This window comes from Varanus komodoensis, unplaced genomic scaffold, assembly GCF_004798865.1.
Source record: "Varanus komodoensis strain SLA01 unplaced genomic scaffold, ASM479886v1 scaffold1, whole genome shotgun sequence".
Classification (NCBI taxonomy): domain Eukaryota; kingdom Metazoa; phylum Chordata; class Lepidosauria; order Squamata; family Varanidae; genus Varanus; species Varanus komodoensis.
In genome coordinates this window covers 431,375-453,939 of record NW_025335268.1, presented here as the reverse complement: position 1 = coordinate 453,939, position 22,565 = coordinate 431,375, and the positions used below count along the sequence as shown (strand labels likewise).

At 45.3% G+C, this 22,565-nt stretch overlaps 1 protein-coding gene across 1 annotated transcript; it reads right to left on the bottom strand.

Annotated features, from left to right (window-relative positions):
- Positions 1-4,370: 4,370 nt before the first annotated feature.
- Positions 4,371-22,113, bottom strand: ATF3 (activating transcription factor 3). The gene is made up of 4 exons (XM_044422795.1): positions 21,867-22,113; positions 13,358-13,601; positions 11,048-11,155; positions 4,371-9,468 (listed from the first exon to the last, which is right to left on the bottom strand). The coding sequence occupies exons 2-4, from the start codon at positions 13,595-13,597 to the stop codon at positions 9,271-9,273; spliced, it is 546 nt and encodes a 181-aa protein (XP_044278730.1). The 5' UTR covers positions 13,598-13,601; positions 21,867-22,113; the 3' UTR covers positions 4,371-9,270.
- Between the last annotated feature and the right edge of the window lie 452 nt (positions 22,114-22,565).

Sequence of the window (22,565 nt, the reverse complement as noted above, 5' to 3'; positions counted from 1 at the left end):
ACCTCTTCTGACTTGCTGTTTGACTGCTTCTCAAGGCTCAACATGCCTCGTTCTTTCAGTCTTTCTTCACAGCACTTTGTTTCTAGTCTTCTGAACATCTTTGTTTCCTTTTATGAAGTTTTTCCAGTTGGTCTGCATCTTTTTTAAACTGTGATGCCCAGAACTGGATGCAATATACAAAATGAGGCTGAACCAGTTTCTATTTATTTATTTTTTATTTATATCCTACCTTTTTCCTACAAACGGCTCAAGGCAGCTTACATCATTCTCCTCCTCCTCCTCCATCTTATCCCCACAACAACAACCCTGTGAGGTAGGTTGGGCTGAGAGTCTGTGACTGGCCCAAAGTCACCCGGTTGACTCCACGGCTGAATGGGGACTAGAACCCAGATCGTCCGAGTCCCAGTCCCATGCTCTTAACCACTACGCCACACTGGCTCTCCAGTTCTGAGTAGAGAGAACTCATTCCATGTCTTTTCTGTTTGAAGCTGACAATATTTAACTGGTGCAAAAGTCACTCGTGATGTCAGTCCACTTGCAAAGCCTCATCTGTTTCTCCATTTAGCTCTTCAGTTAGGACACAGCTAAGCATCACAAGATGTTGCTGTCAAAAACAAGGTTCCCATGTCAACTTCTTCCTCTGCATCATGTGCCAAAAAGATCTTAACGCATGATTTGATGCTGTCATGCCATGCCTTTTCCTGCCAGCAGCCCCAGCCATGCAGAGAACGGGTCCCCCTCCATCTCCCCCACTGCTCCCATCTGAATTTGGTGGATGGAGAGGCCCAAGACACAAGACCTTTTTAGTCATGGCACCTTTGTTGTGGAATACCCTTCTCAGGGAAGATGTTGAATCCAGACTTAGTCATGAGTAGACCCAATGAAATCAATCGGACTTAAGAGTGATTACTAATTTGTCCTGTTGGTTTTGTGGGATCTTCTATAAGCATGACTAAATCTGCCCTCTTCCAGGTATCTTGGCTTTCAGCTAAACATCAGAATGGCTAATGGTCAGAGATTATGGGGGAATAGTCCCAAACCCCCAAAGGCCACTAGCTTGCCCACACTTACTGTATATTGTCTTCCCATGAATTTCTGTTAGTGCCGCAGTGATTTCTGTTAATACCATGTGTGTGTGCACATAAGGACTCTAGATGTTTTTAGTTTTGTTGGCCAACTTGAAATTGTTTTAAAATGTGCCGATGTCAGGATATGAGGCTTCATGTATAAACCCAGCACAGAGATACCAGTTTCTTTTACATTCGTCCCCTTGGCTCTCATAATGCAGCAGCTTCACGTTGATTTATATTTATTACAACCTGGGGTGGGTCAATTTAAAAACCATATATCATAACCCCATTAAAACCAGGTTAACTAAAATTAAGTCATTTTCATCTAGAAAATGACCTTGATTGTCACCTAAATGTGGGAAGGCTAACTGGCAATCTTTGGGGCTGGAGCCACATGGCTTTTAACAGCTCTATCAATTTTTTAATGAATTTAATTATTTTTCTTCAGCAGAAGAAAAAGGGAAATGTTTCCAAGCTATAGGCAAAGGAGGAATTCCATACTGCTATGTTATCTCTTTCTTCTAGATTTGTACGGAATGTGAAAAACTACAGTATGTTAAATGAGCAGTGGCAAAGAAGCCATTAGGGAGGGAAGACTTCCTTCAGAAAAATAGACATTTTGCCCGAAGAAAGAGAACACAAGGGAGCACAAGCGTGCACAAGAGAGACGCAAGCGGACGGTGGGAAACGGGAAACCCAGTTTGTTAACAAGAAAAGGCCAATGATAAAAACTTGCTTAAGAGCGCAGTCCTCTACATATAGGCCCTTTTCTTCTAAACATGCACAGGATTCTGCCCCAAATATATCAGAAGCAGGACACCAGTTAGGACCACTGGATGACAATGGAGTTTGAGTACTAATGGAGGATAAAGAGGTTGCAGAGAAACTGGATTAATTATTTTCATCTCTTTTCACCACAGAAGATGTAGACTGTGCCTGAATGGATGTTTTCAGGAAGGGATTTTGAGGAACTGAGCAAAACAGGAGTGACCGAAGAGGAGGTTTGCAACCTTATTGACAAATTGAAAGTATGTAAATCACATGGTCCAGATTGTATTTATTCTGGAGTTCTTAAAGAATTCAAATATGACATTGCTAATCTTGTAACTTGTCCCTGCAGATCTAGAGCCCCAGAGAATGACAAACATAATTTTTTTAAAAGGGATCCAGAGGGGAATCTGGGTAATCAGAGGCCTGTTAGCTTAGCATCTGTTCAGGGTAAATTGGTTGAAAGCATGATTAAAGATAAAATTAGTAAGCATATAGAAGGATAAGCGCTGCTGACAAAGAATCAACAGGAAAGTCCCGTCTCATTAACCTTTTGTGGTTCTTTGAGAGTGTCAATAAACACACGGAAGGGGCAATCCAGTACACATTGTATACCTGGACTTCCCACATGCTTTTGACCAAGTAGCCAAGCTTGCTGATGAAACCAAAATTTTAGCGTGATTAAGACAAAAAGGGATGACAAGGAGCTCCAAAAGGCTCCCTCCAGCCTGGGAGAACAGGCACCAAAGGGGTAGATGTGATTTAATGCAGCTGATAAGCTGATGGGAGCTGAGCTAGAGGTGACCAAGGAAGAGATCTTGGCCAGCTTTGTGAAAATGTTGGCCCAGTATGTGGCTGCAGCATGTTAGCAAAGGAACTGAAAACAAACTTTCGATATCATGCTGCTCTTTTAAAAATGGGTGGAGCGAGCACACTTAGGTACTGTGTGTAGTTCTGCTCACACCTAAAAAAGATAAGAGATGGAAGAAATGCAGAAAAATCAACTGAAATGATCAAGGGTCTGGGACAGCTGTCCTGTGATGAAAGGTTACAACATCTTAGCATAGAAAAAGGCTGAGTACATGAAAGGACATGACAGAGGTGTACACAATTATGCACGGTGTAGAGAATGCAGGCAGGGAGACCTTTTTTCTTCTCTTTTCCTAATACTAGAAGCCAGTGGGCTAATCCCATGGAACTGACAGGTGGGAAGTTCAGGACATAAAAAGGAAATACTTTACACAGCACCAAGTTAAACTATGGAATTCTCTCCCACAAAATGCAGTGATGGCCTCTAGTTTGGATGGCTTTAGATTGAATTAATTTATGGAGGAGACAGCCATCACTGGCTAGTTGGCTAGACTAGATGAAGCCTCAGTGTTCTCCATCACAGCTCTCTTTAACTTAAAAGAGAAAGCGAGCGGAATCTAACTTGATGGGTACATCCCTAGGATAAATGCAAAGAGAATGCCATAGGTATCTTTGGAGGGTGTAGGGAGGAGGTTAAGTTATTCAAAAGCAGGGCTTAGTTTGTATCAGAAAAGAGATGGTCAACCCTCCACTGGCAGTGGCCTGCACAAAGGATGCTTTGAGACCTTTTTTTTAAAAATGTGCTCCCATACAAGTTTAATAGTATGATGCAGGGAGGCGATTGTTCAGTTCACATTTTGTATGAATTTGCCTGATTTCATCCTTTGGACCACTGAATGAGCGGCAACTGAATTATCCTTCAAAATGTTCACTTCTCTGAATTTTGCCATGGGGTACCTCAATCAAAAATATGTACAGAAATGGAAAATAAGCATAAAATGCATTGTATTTGGGGAAATGACATAACAGGAAAAATACATTAAAATGCATTTTTGGGAGAAATGTGTACAAAGTGTCTTATTATAAAATTTGAGCAGGCTTCAAAATCACAATTCCCAAAATTAAGGATGAATCAAACTTAAAACTGGAGATGTTTTTGAGATGTATCAGTCTTAAAATTGGAAAAATTTGCCCATCCCTAGTTTGACGTCTGAAGGACCAGCTGAGAGTGACAATCATGAAAATTCCAACCAGTCCTACGATGCACAGAAAGCCATGTCTATTACTATTGGCAAAGGAACATGTGTGCCCCCAAAATAATTAAAAAACATGCACTCAAGGTAGGGGTAAGGATTGGTTATTTATCCTGAGATGAGACACACCTTGTAGCAACACATGGAGGAAGGAACAGAAGATCAGCTACACAGGGGATGTGATGAGAGGGTATTGGTATTAACACTGGCAAGAGGGGGAGGAACCATGCAATGGCTTGGGATAAGAGACTGTTAGGACATGTTTAGGAACACCAGTGGGGGCATGGATGGGCAACCTGTGGTCCTCCAGGTGGGACTGGCCTGCAAACATCTCATGGTTGGCTGGACTATCTAGGGTGATGGACGCTGCCACACAAGGGCCTCCGGAGGACCACCAGTTGTCCACCTAGGGACACTGAGTGAGCACCAGTCTGCAAACACCATAAATTAAGTCACACAGGAGAAAACATGTATTAGTCTTTTTATTATTAAAGTATCAAAACATAAAACTTAATAGAAAACAAATTGCCTCTACTGCATTATTAAATGTTCAGAGAAAACAACACCAGGTACATAAGTCCATGCAGGTCTCCCCATCCATTCCGAGGCCAAGCAAGTGGCCTTCAAGGAGCTTCCCAGCGCTCTGTCTAGCGGGGGAAATGCTGCTGCTGCTGTCACACCTGCAGCACTGCAAACAGGCATGAAGGCATCAGCGGGACCTTCTCCCCATCAGAGCGCGACCAGAGCGCACGGGTCCTTCTAGACTAGAGCTGGAAGTCCCACATCCAGCACCTCTGTCCCTTGCTTCACTCAAGCAACACAAATATATACTGTCATACCACCTGGAGACACTCACACACGGTCACACACACACACACACACACAGAGGAAGCAGCTGCAGCCGACAAAGATCATCTTTGACAAAAGTAGCAGTGCTGGAGTAAACATCTGGCATGCTAGTTAACAGCCGGGGTGCTTTTACTTGAGGAAGCAGCAGTATGACGCCCGCGCCATTTTTATAGGACCTAAAACAGCATTCTCAAAATCTCTTAAGGAGGAACATCCATTCTGTGATGAACTTCAGACAGACCATCTTTACGAGAGCCTCGCACATAGGACAGCATCAGAGCCCAGGTTTTCTTTTTAATGTTTATTTGTTCGGGTTGCTTCTGGAAACATTTGAAATGCACGGACAAAGCAGGGAGACCTGGATACAGCATGCAGCACTTGCGGGTGCCATAGTGTTGGTGGCCTCTTCTGCCGGCAGGCCAGGGTTGCGCTAGGGCAGCCCTTCTGCGGGCAGAAGGTGCCTTTGGCTCCCAGAGGGCCTGCTCCACAGCTCATCCGCAGCGGGTTCCAGGAGCAAAGCATAACAGACTCCCAAAGAGGTCTTCCTGTTTATGCAAGCTGGTCTGCATGTGGAAGACAGCGGCTGATGGAGCGCCTGCTCGTGCATCTTTCGAACGGAGGGAATGAATGCACCCACCAGCACCAGCCAAGACAGAAAAAGATGGCACGGATTTCCATGTGCTAATTTACATGTAACAATGCAAATCTGGAAATCATATTTACAATAATTTAAATAGAATTCTAATATATCTCCCCATAGCGAGGAAATCTGTAATACATTGCTTGGTCAGTCCTGGTGCTTATCAGTGATGGACAACTCTGAGACACCTGCTCTCTTTTCTTTTGGCTATTCATCTTTAAACCAGAGTTGGGCTGGACAGCCCTTCAAAAAGAGGCTAGTCCTCTGTATAGTAGGGCACCTGGCCATCCTAGCAACTGATAGAATTGTGAAAACTCTTCTGCTAGTTTTTGCACAACAGAGTTCCCTGCTATGCTTTTTCCACTCCCAGCTCCTCGGTTCCAACCCATAGTATTCACAATAAATGGCAGCATATGTTCATCATTACAGAAATCAAATTAAATACTTCTCAACAAGGTTCTTGTTCACAAATTGCACATAACTATATAGCAAATCATCTTCTCCCCCCCCCCCAACACCCCCATACATTGCACAATCAATGCAGAGGCCATTACGGGGATCCATCATCCAACATGACACGAGGGAAAGCTCAAAAGTTGGCAAAGTGGGTTTTCTTTGCATGGAAAAAATAATTCTCCAATGAGACAGAATTTGGCCCATATCCTTCCATTTTTGTTACATGAAATATACATTTGAAATGCAGCATTGGACATTACAGGGACATTACAATATATCCAGATCACTAAAAGCTCATTAAGTAGTTCTGTTGCAGAATATAAAAAAATCAACGCAAGCTACAACAGGCAGCAGATTCAAGTGTACTAGTCAGAGATTCAGGGTCTAAATTTTAGACACTACTGTTCTGAGGTATTTGTGTGTGTGTGTGTTTGTGTGTGTGTAACACTGCAAAAATGGTTGGATACATGTTTTGATTCTACTGTATCTCCAATATTGATTGTGCCATTCCATTTAAAGCAGCCAGACCACAGATTTGAAAGCAAAAAATCCTTCATAAGGGGAGTCGGGGGGAAAGGAGAGGAGAATTCTCATTAAAATTCAAATTCACCTGCAGAAATCTTTGAGTTTTATTCAGGTTTTAGAATTCAGTGTTGGAATTTTTGGTGAGCTTGTCGCAGAGGGCAAGTTTGAGCTCTTTTGGGAGGTGAGTGCCATTAGCATGCAACTAATAAAAGTGGATTTGGAATACAAACTCCTTTTTTCTTTAGCTGCCATGAAATTGGACAGTTTTAGAATCTGCTAGGTTCATGGGGAGTTCATCACTGATGCAAGTCACTAGACATTTTCAACACCTGCTGTAAGATTTGGATTAAACTGCTACTACTGTGAGTTAAAGTCGGAGCCTACCCAAGACAGGTTGCCACCTGAGGAGAAAAGCAGTGTCACCCTCACTCTTCCTCAGTCAGCGCACAAAAGTGGACTGGACTGGCAGGGGAATCTCCCCTCGGCTCTGGAAGTGGGAACCATACCTGAGACCCCGAGCTAGTTCAGCGGGCCTGGGACAGGGGGTGTGGAGTACTCAGCTCTGCCCTCAAAGTGAGGGGGAAAGATGGAGGGGCCATCCTTGTCTCCCAGCATCTGCCCTGAGAGGAGGGTGCCCCACTCTGCCTAATGTAGGCCAGCTCTGAACAAAGACAACCACACCTGGAAACCTTTCCTTTATGTATGTTGTTTAGCAAAAGGAACTAAACCTTGTGGGATGGTTTGCAGTCCACACAAATTCCAGTCATATTTGTAGTGCAAAAATGCCTTTCACGTGAATTGCTCACAGGTAGGTTCTGGAGCTGAGTGCATGTAATGAAACACTCCCCTGCAGTTCCTCAAACTGCATGTGGATGGAAGTTTGCAAGCCAAGCAGTCAGGGATGCCTTGGGCACGATGTGGAAAAGGGAGCAGGACTCCTTCCAATTCCTCCGGAATGAGGAATTTCAGTGGCGCACTGGCATGGTCCCACCAGGCACGGTAGCAAAATAGAACCACTGTTGTTGTTGGAGGGGAGGAGAGGATTAATCATAGAACTGTAGAGTTGGAAGGGGCCAGAGAGCCACCAGGTCCAAACTCCTGCTCAGTGCAGAACGCCAAGTTAAACTACCCCCCTCAGAAACTCTCCAGTTGCATCTTGGATGCTCCTGGCCTGGGAGAGACCAAGACCACCTGGGGCACGGGTTCCATTGTCATAGTGCTCTAACAATCGGGTATTTTTTCCTGATACCTAGCTGGAATCGGCTTCCTGGCTTTGCTTGGTCTTAAGCCTTGTGGCATAAAGAATGCCTGTGCTACCTCTGAAGGGTGTCCCTGTGCCTTTAAGCAGGTGCAAGGGCTGCTATTGATGCAGCAATAGGGCTTGGGTCACTCATTCACTCCAGGGCCAATGTGGACTGGAACCTTGGCCTCCCTGGCCCTAGCCCAACATTCTCAACCAGACTGCGACCCCAATCTCTCCCCATTACAGGAGCCGTTGCCTAGTCATCCTGACTGGGGATGATGGGCACTGTGGTCTTACACATCTAGAGGGCACCAGGTTGTGGGGACAGCTGCTCGCATCACTGCACTACACTGACTCTTGGGACAATGATGGATGACATTTCCCAGGCCTGCAGAGAAGCTATTAAAGGGATGTTTATACAGAAAAATGTCTACAACTTCCGGAAAGATATCCTGCAACTCTCAGCATGGCTAGCTGGAGAGTGGTAAGAGTTCTAAGACCATTTTTGCCTGAGCATGCATAGGATGTGGCCTAAATCTCTTCCTGGCATAGTTATGAAGTTAGCTGTTGAATACATTTTGCATATGCCTGCAATGAACGCTTACCTATTCATTAATGTATGCAAACTGGCAGCAACCAATGGTTCCTGCTTGGAGAAAGATCAGGCCAAGGAAAGCTCCGTAAGCTGAGGAATGAAGATATTGTGAGCTACAAATCAAAGAGGGTGATTCATTTCAAATCTGGTCTTAGCATATCACTGTTTTGTATATTGTAATGTTACTCTGAATACTGTCTATATGACTCAAGCGCTGGGTCCTCCAAGGGGAATTTCCCTTTCTTTAAAAAGTAAAATAAAATGCAAGGCAGGTATGGAGGAAGATTAATGCTCCAACGTGGCAAAAGCAGACTTAGCTGAACGAGCAGTTCTGCAAGGAGCTGATGGCTGTCAAGTCCTCCCACAATTTCCCTCTGACGTGACTCATCAAAAACACCCACAGATGGGCTTCTGTGAAAACAACAGCAATAAAAAAGGGAGTACAATGCTCACTTTAAAACATTGTCAAAACACAGTAATTCCCGTTATATTGCAATGCCTTTCGGAACGGAAAGCAGCAATTTTGGAAGTTGCATACCTCTTTCTTTTGAAAGCACAGAGCAAAACAAACCAACAAGCAAACGAAAACAAGCCACTCCACCCACATCGCTGACCCAACCTGAAGTCGGCTGAGCTCCATTCATTCAGCCTCGTTGGCCCTAAGTTGTGCATCGTGGAGAGTCATAGTGTTCTGCCAGAAATAACTCATAGTGCAAGTACTCTGTGCCTGCCAGGGCTTAACAAGTCTGGAGCTTCCATGAGTACAGCTTCTGGGAACAGCAAGTATGGCAGATCCTCAGACCTGAAGCAAAGGCAGGGACCTCTCTTCAACCCAGCCTAGTCTTTTTTCAGTGGGGAGAACCACAGCTAAGCTAACAACAGCTTTCTCTTCTTCACCGCATCACCTCCTCCGCTTTTCTTGGCTAAGAAGAGACCACGAATGCCAAGATGACTTCTCTATGGCTTCTGGCTTGGGTTATTCATTTATGTTTTTGGTGGATATTTGTTTCTGTTTTGAAGTTAAAAGGCAGGACCTAATAGGGGCACCTCGGCATTGTCACTTAGCCTTGCAAGGTTCCTTCTTTGATCTGCTGAATGAACAGGTTCCGTTCGTCCTCTGGTGTCCGACCGTTCTGCGCCCGGACGATGCACGTGGGCCTGTGAAGGTTGAGCATGTAGATCAGGTGCTGCTTTTCGTTCTTCAGCTCCTCAATCTGAGCCTTCAGTTCTGCATTGATGGTTTCCAGTTTTTCTGATTCCTAGTCACAGGAGGAGGGCATAAACACAAAAACATAAGCATTGAAACCCTGAAACCAGGGAGCACGGGAGGGAGGGAATATAATCTGTCACCCGGGGACAAATCACATAACTTCAGTTCAGTAAACCATTGTAGGATTGCAGGAATCCAGATTTCATTTAAGATCAGGGATAAGTGGCCATTACACTGGTTCCCTGGGCAACCCTATGGAAATCTGCCTGTCCTTTTGTGTCTCTATTGTTAAAGCTCCTGATCACTACCCTGCTGCAGAAACTATTCCCCTCTTCCATTGCCCAGTACACAACTGGTCTGTGTCTCCCTTTGAGGTGGCAGGGTTCATGGACATCCTGCCAGTGGGACAGGTGGGATCGACCACCTGTCTGGATTCACTGCCTTAAGTGGGAAGGCCAGGCCAGGCCAGGCCAGGCCCATTCTTACAGGAAGTCCTAATCCTCCAACACTGCAGCTCTCCGGCCACCACCCAAATTAGCACTGCTCCTCTGTAAGCTTGGAACTTTCTGCAGGACACTTTCTGCTGGGGTAGCCACTCTTTCTTCCAATGCATAGCAACACCCCCCACCAGTTTCTCAGAAGGCACAGCTGCAGCCCATCCCACCTGCCCCTTTCCTGCATCCACAACTGCAACTGAGCCAAAGCAGAAAGCGCTAACTGATTGTGTTGATAATGGCATGTCCAGAGTTACTGCACCCTTGCTCAGCTCTGCCCTTTCTCTGCTCTCTCCTCAACTGTGCATTATAAAGTGAGGCTCCTTGGTGCAGGGACTGCCTTTTCTGTTTATGTGTTAATGAGAAGTGACCAATGAACTCTTCTATCTAGGAAGTTATTTATATTGGAGGAGGAAAAGCTAAAATATACTATTCAACATACAAGCTTTGATCAATTAAGCCAGGGTGCTGAACCTCTTTTAGTCCGATGGCCAAATTTCATTTCCAAGAAGCTGGGGTGTGCCAGTGGTGGCGGCGGCCAAAGGCAAAAGCAGCTGAACCAAATGCTAAATGTTCCAGCAAAAGAGGAAAGCCAGAAATATCAGCAAGTTGCAGCTTAATGCTTTTACTTTCAGTGACTATGCCTTAGAGAGGCATTTCAACTTTTTAGAATTATGGAGCTGGAGGGGAGGGAGCTGTGCAAAGACCAGGAAACTACCAAATGAAAGGAAGTCAAGGAGATGGGGCACAGCCATCCAGGGAACTAATTCCCAGCTTGGAATGCCACTTAGGCCAGGCTTAGCCCATGGGTCTGACGTTCAACACCCCTGCACTCTGTAGTACAACCTGAAAAGCTTTTAGTTTAAGATGTAATTTTGGTTTTATCCCCAAATCAGTGATGGTGTTGAGAACAAACGTGTCTAACTTGCACCCTGAAAGTGAAAAGCAACCTTGCAGCTACTATGCAAAAGAATCAGCCTTCAGTAACTCAACCAAGATTACTCTTAATAGAAAGGGCAATTCAGAGAAGGTCCAAGCCATCTACCAAGTCAGCTTTAGCAGACCTTCTTTTGACTCTCCTTTATCTTGTCCTCCCTGCTCAGATATGAAAGCAAAGCAGTCAAGTTGGCTTACTTTCTGCAGACATTCAGTTTTCTCCTTCTTTTTGTTTCGACACTTTGCTGCTGCAATCTTGTTCCTCTCCCTTCGCCGTTTTTTCCTCTCATCTTCTTCAGGGGCGCACTAGAAGAAAGCAAAGGTAGATGTCGCTTTTCAGCCAAAGTTGGACTTTCATTTCTATATCCCCTACTAGAGAAACTGGTTTTATCACTGTGCTTATCTAGATTTCTCCACTACCAACAATTTGACCAGCCCGTCGGTTCGGGATTAACTGCTATGCTCAGTACAATGCAGCATGGTGGTGACCCGGCATATTGAGCCATGACTGGAACTCCCAAACTCAGAAGCTCACGCTCATCCAATGCAGAGTGGGTGGATTGGCAAAGGCAATCTTTGGCCATTTTTGGCCATCCAGTGAAGCATTTTGAAGAGAAATGGAAGGAGGTCAGAGTGACTTCAGGATACCTTATATCTGCAGTCCACTCGCCACACCCCAAAACCTTTTTAATTTTCTCTTCTCCAAGTTTGCTTTCTCAACCTCAGAGAGCAGCCCAGTAGTTCTTTGTGAGCTAGCTCCAAGAGGGGACCGGGTGGGATCGCTGATTCCCAGCTGCAAGAATGGAGCACACTCTGTAATGTCAGAGCTGGGAAACAAAACTATTCCATGGCCCCTCAGTTGCAGTTTAGGGTCACAGCATCATTCCCTAAATGATTCACTATTCCGCTGTGGAATGCTAAAATTCCATAGCTCTGGTCAAACTCAAATATATTTTAATGGTGGGGATGGGGAGGAACTCTTGATTACAGGATTCTTCTAATCTGTGCTGAAACACCCAGCACCGTACTGGGTGCTTCCGGAAATGTTTCTTTCACCTGGCTTAGAAAGCGTCCCAGAATTCATCTCCCAAACCCATTTGCAGTGGAATGGTACAACCTTACAACCTGAATTTATTTATTTATTTAGAGAACTGCTATGCCGCCCCATTCGCGGAAGCCTCGGGGCGGCTCACAATCATAAATAAACATAATATAAAACAATATAATTTAACAGTATAATTTAAGTCACCCTGGCCAAACAGTAAAATAAATAAATAATATTAACAATTAAAATAACGTTTGAATAAAAAGGTCTTTGCCTGGCGCCGAAAAACAAATAACGATGGCACCAGGCGGACCTCTCCGGGAAGCGCATTCCATAGACTGGGCGCCACTGCAGAGAAAGCCCTCCTCCGAGTACTTACCCTCCTAATATCCTTCACGGAGGGTTCCCAGAGAAGGGCCTCTCCCGCTGATCTCAAGGGGCGGGCGGGCGTATATGGACGTAAGCACTCCTTCAGGTAACCAGGACCCAAGCCGTTAAGGGCTTTATAGGTCATCACCAACACCTTGAATTGGGCTTATTGAATCAATAAGGATGATAAGGATTTTGATGGTGTCTCTGAGCACATGGTGTACCCCTGAGAAACCACAGCCAACATCACCAGTGTCAAAGGGGGTGGGGCACCAAGCCTCCTTCCACTCTCCTTCCCCTGGCTGTGCCTCTTTTCCCCAACCACTGATTATTTAGCAGATACCCAGCTTTTGTTTCCTTTCCAGAAGTGTGAGACGCAACTCCTAAGGCTTAGTTCCCAGCACTAAGAGCTTTAACCTAAAATGAATTTTGTATTTGGTCCTGCTCTTAGCCCTTTCGCCTTTGCGCATGTCCACCAATGGAAGGTGGCCCCCACCCGTTTCCCAGAATGGCATTCAGCCCTTTGCCTGAACCAAGTCTGACACCCTGGGCTACATCTTGGGATTATGGAGAAAAACACAAAAAAGCGACTTTATACCAGCTCAGACTATTTGCCTCAGCCAGTATGACCTTACTGAGTTAGCAGCAGCCTCGCAGGATCTCAGGTGGAAAATGCTCCCACTCTTGTTACCTCATCCTTTTTAAAGGATGGAAATGCCAGTCATGGAACCAGGCATTTTTGCAGGCAAAACTTATGCTCTGCCACTGAGCTACAGACCCTCCCAAAAAGAGCGTGATTCAGATGTGTACTGGGGGCACAACACAACCACAGCTCAGCATCTGTATGTTTTCAGCCTGGCATTGGTATATTTTCAGCCCTTCGTACTAGCTCTCTCTGATAACTGACTGCAATGGGAAAATTCAGTACAAATCTCTTTATGAAAGTTTCACATATTTTGCAATTGAAATAGAATGCTTGTCAAACAATTATCTAATGTTTTTGAAAGTCTGGGGAGCAGATGCAGCATTTACTGTATTTAACTTCATAGAATGCTACTACTGAATATGATTTAAATGAAATAAAATCCAAGTACCTCTGCTTTTAAAGCAGACATTTCAGCAGGCCTATCAGAAACCATTACTGTGTCCAAGGTAGAGGGCATCCTGTGGGACAGCTGCTTATTCTGGATGGCGAACCTCAACTCTTCTTTCACCAATGGAGTTAGGTTTGTGAAGTCTTCAAAACCCAGTGATACGGCAGGAGACAAGCATGGGACAATTGCGGAGGCACTGACCTCTGAAGCAGACACCTGACCTGGGTGTTGGAGCATCATTTTGCTGAAAATGGAAGAGGAGCACAAGAATCAATGGTGCTGAAGTTTAACAAGACAACAGTATTTACCCAAAGACAGTTAATTATTCTCAACTAAGACCAGAAACAGAAAATATGACCTTTGGACATGGAACGATTCCAACATCTCTGCACCATGACTGAATACACATGGTAACATATTGATTGAATGGTTGTACATACAGAGAGAGAGAGAGAGAATATCCAAGATGTTCAGCTTCAATGCCATTGGAAATTGAAGAATTAGTTCACAAGATTAACAGGAAGCAGCTCTTACATATAATATTGCATGCAGATGAGTGCCTTATTACCAAATAGGAAGTGTGGAAAGCTGTCCATCAAAATTGGTAACAGAGGGTCGAATGCATTTTGTGAAATAATCCCACCAGCTTTTAAACTGTATCGATGCACTAATTGCATGATGTTGTGTTTAGGCACAACCCTATGCATGTTTAGACTGAAAAAAAAAAAAAAGTCCAGCAACTCCCAGAATTCCTTAGCGTGCATGGAGATCTTGAATGAAAATGCTCCATTATTTGTGTAGCCTGTGAATGTCAGAATAGTTGTGCAGGACAGGTGTACCTAACACTCAAGACGTTTACCATCTGCAACTTGAGTACCTCCAGACTGGGAGTCAAATCTGGACCTCCTGGGGTCCCGATCTAGAGTTTCCCAAGTGGCCACTTTCCCTTCTCTGCCCACCAGTTATTTGGACCTTCCCAGGCTTTTGTGCATGTCCCCACTACCACCACACCCATTCTAGATCTGGAATGCTTTTGAGCTTTGCTCAAAATGATGTAGGTATTTTGAGCCTACATCATTTGCTTTGGAGTCCACCCAATTTGCCTTCAGTTCCCTTCCATCCCTGGAAGGCAGTCCCCAAGAGCTTCTCCGAAACTGATTCTACCCCTGGACCTGAAGACTGCTTCCCACCTCTTATCTGTGAGTCACTCTCACACCTACTGCTGCATGTGCCTGTCTCCATAAAAACATTCCATGGGAACCATCCCTTTTCTCAAAGCGTGTTGTGGGAATCACTTCCACAAAAGATGTAATTCAGCTGGACTTTCTCATACTGTCACACTGAACTCAATTAACTTCCTCCCCCATTATTGCAGAAACAGTGACTCTGTGTTCAAGTAAACACAATATTTGCTTTGTAACGTGGAGGTTGAGTTACTTCATTTTATTAGAAGCAATAATGCCTGCAAAATCTTATTATAGCAAACTGTCTTCCAACAAGCTTCACACCTTAAAAACCAGCAGAAGGTTTTGTGGGCTACAGCTCATGTCATCAGATGCAAGAAATGTTACAAGCTCGCGTGCACACACACACACACACAAGGTTGAGTGGGAGAAGCTTGTGACCTGTGAAGTTCAAGAGAATTGAAATGCAGAAACTACAAACAGTGATAACATTTCAGTTCCCTCTGACTATGCTATTTACATCCTAGCCACTTCCAACAAGGTGTAACTCAGGGTAATGCTTCATGCATCTCATGAAGTGAGGCGTTGTCCACAGTCTTTCAACTGCCGTAAAACTGTTACCTTTCCTCAGAAATCCTTTTACCTTAGTACATTGCAGAGCAAAAGCAATTTCAACTATTGTTATGAAAGAAAATAAAGATTTGAAGACACTATTTTTCCAATCTATAACACCCATGTTCAAGTCCCACAAAAACAACTAATTTCTGTCTTAATTCTTTATGAACAATATCTTCCACAGAAAGCATTTCTGAAAGGAATAAATATGAAACATGGCCACTCTTTTCAATTACGCACACAGCTTGCTATATTTGTATGCCACAAATATCTGATGTTATCTGATGTTAATTTAGTCCCACTCATTTCATGGGTCTCCTCTACTTGCAAAGGATCTACAACCTGCAGTACACATGTATTTTTGTTTTTGCCAATTTCACAGCAAAATGACAGTTTAGAGAGGGTGTTTCATAGTAGTTCCTGTACAGTACTACCTCCTATGTTAGAGGAGGTAGTACTCTATGATTTTCCATGCAAAGTTTTTATGAGCTAACCTCAGACAATAAAAGCAGAACACCAAAGAGTTCTTGACCTCTTAATTTATCAGTGAAAAGATTTCCTGGAATTGTTTATTTCTATAGACCTTGAGAAACTGATGCAATTTCACTCAAAAATCCCCTTAGTCGTGAGTCAGAGCTGAACATGCTGATATCTTAAAGTCCATTCAAAAGGTAAAAAGACAGTCTACTTGAATCAAGTCAGCAAAACACCTATCGTGTTCAGGTTTATCATTTTTTCAGCTTAGTGGTAAGGCCAAAGATATAATAGAGGCCCAATCTGAATATTAAATTAAAGTCTATTTCTTCACTCTTGCATCAACTGGCATTTTTTACTGATGATGAAAATCACTTAATTCTACAAGAGATACCATGAATAACTCATTCATTTTGCAAGCTCATCTTCATAGCCTGAAGGACTAGGAACTTATCTTTTCAAAAAAGACACAGGCTGGGCTTGCACAGGCTCAGCAGGAAAGCAGCTCAGCAGGAAAGCAACCCTGATGATTTCTTTTCTCTGCCCCTGCGCGCCATCCAGGCACCACAAGAGTTGCCTAATCACCCTCGCAGCAGGCTGCTTCCCACGTTGTTGTCTGAATCCCCTGAGCTGCGCTGCAGAGATGACTCCTTTCAGAAGTTTCAGAGCCACTCTCTCCTGCCACACACTTTGCCAAGTTCAGATGGCATGAGAAGCCACGTGCTGTGAAGGCAAAGAGGCAAATTGTGCCTTGCGTGACTCCTATGCAGGGGGCAGGGAAAAGAGGCCACTGTGGCTCCCCCTCCAACCCCGCGATTGTGCAAACCTGACCACAGAAAGCTGGGATTGTGGAGATGCCGATTCAATGGGCCATTGTTTGCAGAGGCAGCATACAGAGGCCCCATTGAAAACTATGGTCCATGGGCACCCCGTGCCACTTTGTAGAGTCTGCTTCCTCATGTCGGCACTAGTGATGGTTTTGATATACGGTTTGGAGGGTTTGGGAAACAGCCAAAGTTTCATTGCACCAGTCCTCTGGCACAGAAACTGCTGAGAATGCTGGCAGCAAAATCGGACTGAAAGCTGAAGTAATCCTATCCCAAAAACCACACTGCTATGGATGAACAATCTCAGCTGTGTTTCAAACAGAGGAATGAGTCAAGTGACCTTCCCTCAGCACTGAGTAATCACAACTGGCCCAGCACACATCACGGCGAGCACCTTCCGAGTCCAAGGATGCAAGCTCAAGAAGACTTGAGTCCTACCTGTTGAGCGGCACCAAGAACATTCGCCACTGAGTTACCTTGTGATACCTACCTGACTGTATGTCAACTACTATCCCATCTTTCCTTCCGAGAGAAGCTGAGAGGGATGTTTTATCCAATGGCACCCAACCAGCATCATAATGGATGCAACTAGAACGGTGACTGGGGTGGTGGGATGTGGACAAGCCCAATGCTCCTGCTGCAGCATCTGCCACAGTCTATCCGCTGGACTAGCCATGCTTCACTTGCACTGCCTTTCCTTAAAAGAACCGTCAGGCATCTGCCATGCAGCTGCGTAGGCCCCAGCCCCAGAGGACACAGAGCATCAGCGCCACCTGAAAAAGTCACTTATGCCAAAGGACGCTCAGCATCCCAGAACAGGGCAGAAAAACCTGTGGCCCTCCACATTTGGCTCACTACTGAGGCAGCTGATCAAGGCTGATGGGAGTCCAGTCTCTGAAGGGCAGTGCACCCCCACTCCGGCCCCGAGAACATCCACAATCTTTCCTAAAACTGATGCAAGATGGCTGCAATCACAAATACTCATTCTGCAATCATTAGTGACTCCTGTGTAGCCACCATGTTATGAGAAACCAAATGAAAACAGCCCATCGCCAGCATCAAATATGCAATGTCCAAATGACTGAAAATATAAGAGATAGATTACCCTTCCCAAAGGTTCCCATCTCAGTTGTGCCCTACTCAAACAGGGTAACATCGAACTAAAGAGGGGAAAATATTTTCCTCCAGATTCCATAATCTAAGATTCGTGGCACAAACAAGAGTTACGTTTATATGCATATAGCTATTGTATACCATGAAAGAGAAATATTATTAGTACTATGAGTGCTTAACTAATGCTCATGAAATTTACAAGCCAAATCTAGTCCAGCATTGTGTATACCAACCCTCCCCAATCTGGTGAGTCCAGTTGTGATGGGCCACAACTCCCATCATTCCCAGAGATAATTTGGTGCTAGCTGGGGGTGATGAAGGTGTAATCTGACATTGCTTGTAGGCACTGGGTGATCTGTGACTAGCAGTAGCCACTCAGGATGAGTGGCCGGAAGGGTTTCTTTTGAGCCCAGCTGCCTGACACCTTTCAAGAAGAAACACTGGGAGATGGATGCCGAGGACCTCAAGCATACAAGAGTTCTGCTCCATCATATCCCTACAGAACAGCCACCCACACCATATATTTAAAGTATTTTTACACACTGATCTTTATCATGGGATGATTGGCTGCTTGTAACTTTATTCCAAGCAACAGTAGGGAATCCAAACTGCTCTCCATTCGTTCAACTTTTGCCAATTTGCCTACAGTTTGTAAAAAGGGAGAGTTTTACTTTCTGCAGAGGCCCACCCACTTCCTCATGACTGACAGACACACATAGACCAAACAGATATTTTGTGTATTCCTTAGGCTTTTGATTTGGCCTTATAGTTACCATCCAATGATCCTGTGTACATTCTAAGAGTAAATTCATTCTGAACGTAGGCACTTAGGTAGCCAGAACAACTCCATTCACACACAACAGGCAAGGGAACAGTAGCTTTGGGGAAGCCTACAATATTTGTATGTATGTATGTATGTATGTATGTATATTCATAAGAACATTAAACCCTAAGTAGGGGGATCCAAACAGTCCAATGAAAAACAGATCTGTTCAGTGGCCACACAACGCTGGCTGTTGTTGGAGCAGGGACGAAATACAATATCCAGGAAGAGGGTCTTGCTAGGTTGCTGGAACCCTGAACAGGAGTCCCCATGTGTTCAATTTATTCTCTCTTATTTTAATATTCATAACTCACCTTTCTGATTATATCCCCAACACATTTATTTTGGAACACTTACAGAGGGTCCAAGCAGACTTGGTGATGGATCAAAGCCTACATTTTTGGAAAGCTGAATTACTTTCAGTCAACTTGGTTGACAGAAGCTTTCCATTCATGTTAAAAATAGAACAAGGCGTACTACTCAATCCTTTTGCCTGTTTTGCCTGATCAATTTGCTTTTGTGTTTTCCTGAGTATTCCCACCCACCCCCATTTCCTGCTGGTACAATAAAACCTGTTAAACCACAGAGGTTTGACTACCACAGCTTTGAAAGCAACCAAGTTCACCCCTACCTTGAACTGAACTTGACCTTTTAGGAGTTTGACATTGTTATCTGGCCACAGTTATCTGCTGCTTTCACAGCTGTTGACACGCAGAAGAAAATTAATACTGCACAGGAAAGTATTGTCTACCATCCATTTTCTGCAGTGTCCTTACCAAAACCTGTTGGCAAATAGGGCAGCTGCATTTGTCTGCCACAGCTTCCTCGCCTAGTGTCCTCCATATGTACCAGGCTGCAATTTCCATAATTTCCAAGGCATCGGAGGAGTTGCAGCCCAGCACATCTGGAGGACCCCAAATTCAGAAAGGGTGATTCATGTGTCAGGCTAAGGTAATTCACAATGACGCTCATTGCCAGTTATGAATCTGTTTATTCTGCCTTGTTGGAAGCAATATGATAGCTGGTGCAGTGTGGTGGTTAAGCGTTGTGGTTGAGCTGGGATTCAGGTGATCCAAATTCTGGCTTTGTTTCAGCCATGGAAACAAACTAGGTGACTTTGGGACAGTCACTGACTCTAAGCCAAACCCACCTCGCAGGGTTGTTGTGGAGTAAAATGGAAAGGAGGAGGAAGATTACATAAACTGCCTTAAGTTCTTTGCAGCACAAAGGTGTGATGATGCTACTACTAATAAGGTATAATCAATCTGTATGCAGAGTTAGTGAGAGTAGACCCACTGAAATCAATGGGGCATCAGCTAGTCACTACCAAGTTCCGCTGATTTCAGTGCTCTACTCTAAATATGACTAAACCCAGATCCAAGCCTTATCATCAATAGCCTCTTAAGTGATTTGTGCCATGATCCTAGGCTCTCACACAGAGTAAGTGCTATCAAACTCAGTAAGGCTTAGTTCTGAGTAAATGTGATTTGAAGGGAAGTCTTGCTGTGCATTAGTGCTATAGAAAATAAAGCAAGGCTGCAAACTTAAATGCTTTTACATTAAACAGAATGGTACTTATTTCAGAGTAAGTATGCATAGGGATTGCTCTCGAACTCAGTGGGATTGCTCCCAAATTTGTCCTCTCTCATTTATACCACCCTGAATCATAAAACAGTCTTCAGAGGCCCTTCCCTGGGCCTTCCCAGCAAATGAAGTGAGACTGGTGCTGACTAAGGGCATGGCCTTTTTTGTAGTGGCACCCCAGTTGTGAAGTGCCCTTCCCAGAGGAGCTTGCCTAGATTATAGTCTTTCCAGCAAAAGTGAACACCTTATTTTCACAGGCATTTCATTTTCATTTCCCCAGACTTTCATGTTCTCTTTCTTTAAGTCTGATAAGGTGTGGCATGTTTAGACGGGGAAAAAAAGACTTTGAACTCCCAGAAAGCTCTTTTTTCTGAATAAGCCTTACAGATTTGCACCTTTTCTGTTTTTTGTTTTTTGTTTTGTTCATTGTTAAACTGTTGCTGCTTTTGCTTTGATTTTTATATTGATTTGATATTGTGGTTTTTAACTTTTAAAAGTTATATATTGTTTTGCCATGCTGTATTTTATAGTTTTAATTAGGTAATATGGAAAATAGTAGATAATAATAGCTATAGAATTGGCCTTCCCAGCAGCTGGGCTGCAGAAACTTACTTCGGGAGTAAATCCATTTAACTCAGTGAGTCTTTCTTCCACGTCAACATGCGCAGGGCTTACCCTGGCTCATCATGAGTCGCCTTCATACAAATAAAACCTAAAGATCTCTTCGTTCTCCCTCTAGCCACAGGAAGATTCCTTCAGTGAAAACAAACTATTCATTCCTTTGCCATTATGCATCATTTAGTCATTTCCCCTAGCAGGCTACCAAAGTCTGACACACCGAGTCGCTCAAAATCTCTCCACATGCCTGCTATGGTCCCTGTGAGCCTACTCTGATCTTCTATGGTTTGTATACTGAAACCGGACTGCTTGGACCGGCTCACCCACTCTAACGCTGCGTCGAAAATGCCCAAAGTGACAGCTGGAGTAGGAAGCGCTCGCCGAAGTAGCCGCGGCGTCCCCCGGCCAGCGCAGCGCGCCATCTACTGGAGGACGGCGGTATGACCGCCTCGCTCAAAGTACTGTAGAGTTAAGCCTTGAATCTTTCCGTCAACTTTCGGCAACCCGCAAACTTACCGTAAGTGACATAACGATTGATTATTATCAGTGATTAGATATTCCCGAAAGAGCAGTGATGAAATGACATCTTAACGGTGACCTGATGGAGGAAAATAACCGCGGCACCTGGCTTTTTACGCAGTTCTAATGACACGAACTCGGGCCGTAAATCTGAGCGGCTGCTCCCGTTTTCCCCGCGCTCCGGCTCTTTTGGGGTGGAGGAGAAGCTGATCCCCCCCCCCCCAGGCACACACGCCCCAAAGACCCCGCGATGGCCAAAACTATAAGACAGCAACGAACAACGCTCCCGGAGAACTCCCAAAAGGAGGAAACTAAACGAGAGTTTCTGCGGCTGAGGTGTGTCTCTCAGCTGCGGCTCAAAACTCCATACGGATGAATGAACTTTTGCTTTCAGTTAGTTGCGTGTGCGCTTAAAAAGCAAAACAAAAAACAGGCTATTGGATTGAGGGTTTGTCCAACTCATCAACTCCAGGAAACCACAATCTCATCCACTGATGAGAAACAAAGTTCGTTCCCCCCGCTCTACCCGGCGCCCCTCCTAAAAGTCAAAGAGCGCTTTTAGAAAGTTATTAAGACCTACAAGCGGGAACGACCGGTACGCACGTATCTAGGACGACACGGCTGGCTACTGACACCCGGCTTTCCCATCGCGCTCCTCATCCCATCGAAAGACAGGATCGAAAGACATCGAAAGACAGAAAGACCCCTCTCGTCCCACCCATCCACTGCCTTTCTGCGTCGCGCAACTTTACCCGTTCCGCGCGTCCTCTTCAGTGTTTCTTTCTTTACTTCTCCCCCTTGTCAGCGCTTGGAGAGTTTCAAGGCAAATAAAAACAAGCGTGTCTCAGGGACTAGCCGCTTAAAAAGTGTGGAACGGGGGAGAGAGAGAGCTTGAGAGAGAGATCTTTGCGCTGCTGTCGAAGCAGGAGGAGAGCAGCAGCGCCTCCGCGCCTCTCTCGCTCGGAGCGCCTCTGCGCGTCTCTGCCTCCCCGCGCGGTTGCATCACTCCCTTTATATAGCCCGGCGGGCAACGTCGGTATTTACTTCTGGCCGGGAGTCCTGGGTTGATGTCATGCTATTAATAGATCCTTCAGCGGGAAAGCGGAGGAGGAGGCGTGGGCGTGGCCGCAGCTCCGGGGGCGGGGCCTCCGGTGATGCAAGCCCCCCCCCAGGCCAGGGGGCGGAGCGGCAGGCCAGGGTGCGCCTTGCGCGGCCCACGCTCCGCAGGAGGCCGGACGGGAGCCGCGCCCGGCGGGGTGGGCCGTGGCCAGATGTGAGTCCCCTCGGGTGGAAGCGGCGTGGCCGCCCCATGAGCCAAGGCTGCCCAAGCCAGCGCATGACTGCAGCGCGCTGGCATCCGGGCGCGCAGCGGCGCGAAGGGCCGGGCCTCCGAGGCGCGCCCGGGAGGTGTGCAGCCGAAGCTCCGCTGGGAAAGGGGGCGCTTCTGCTGC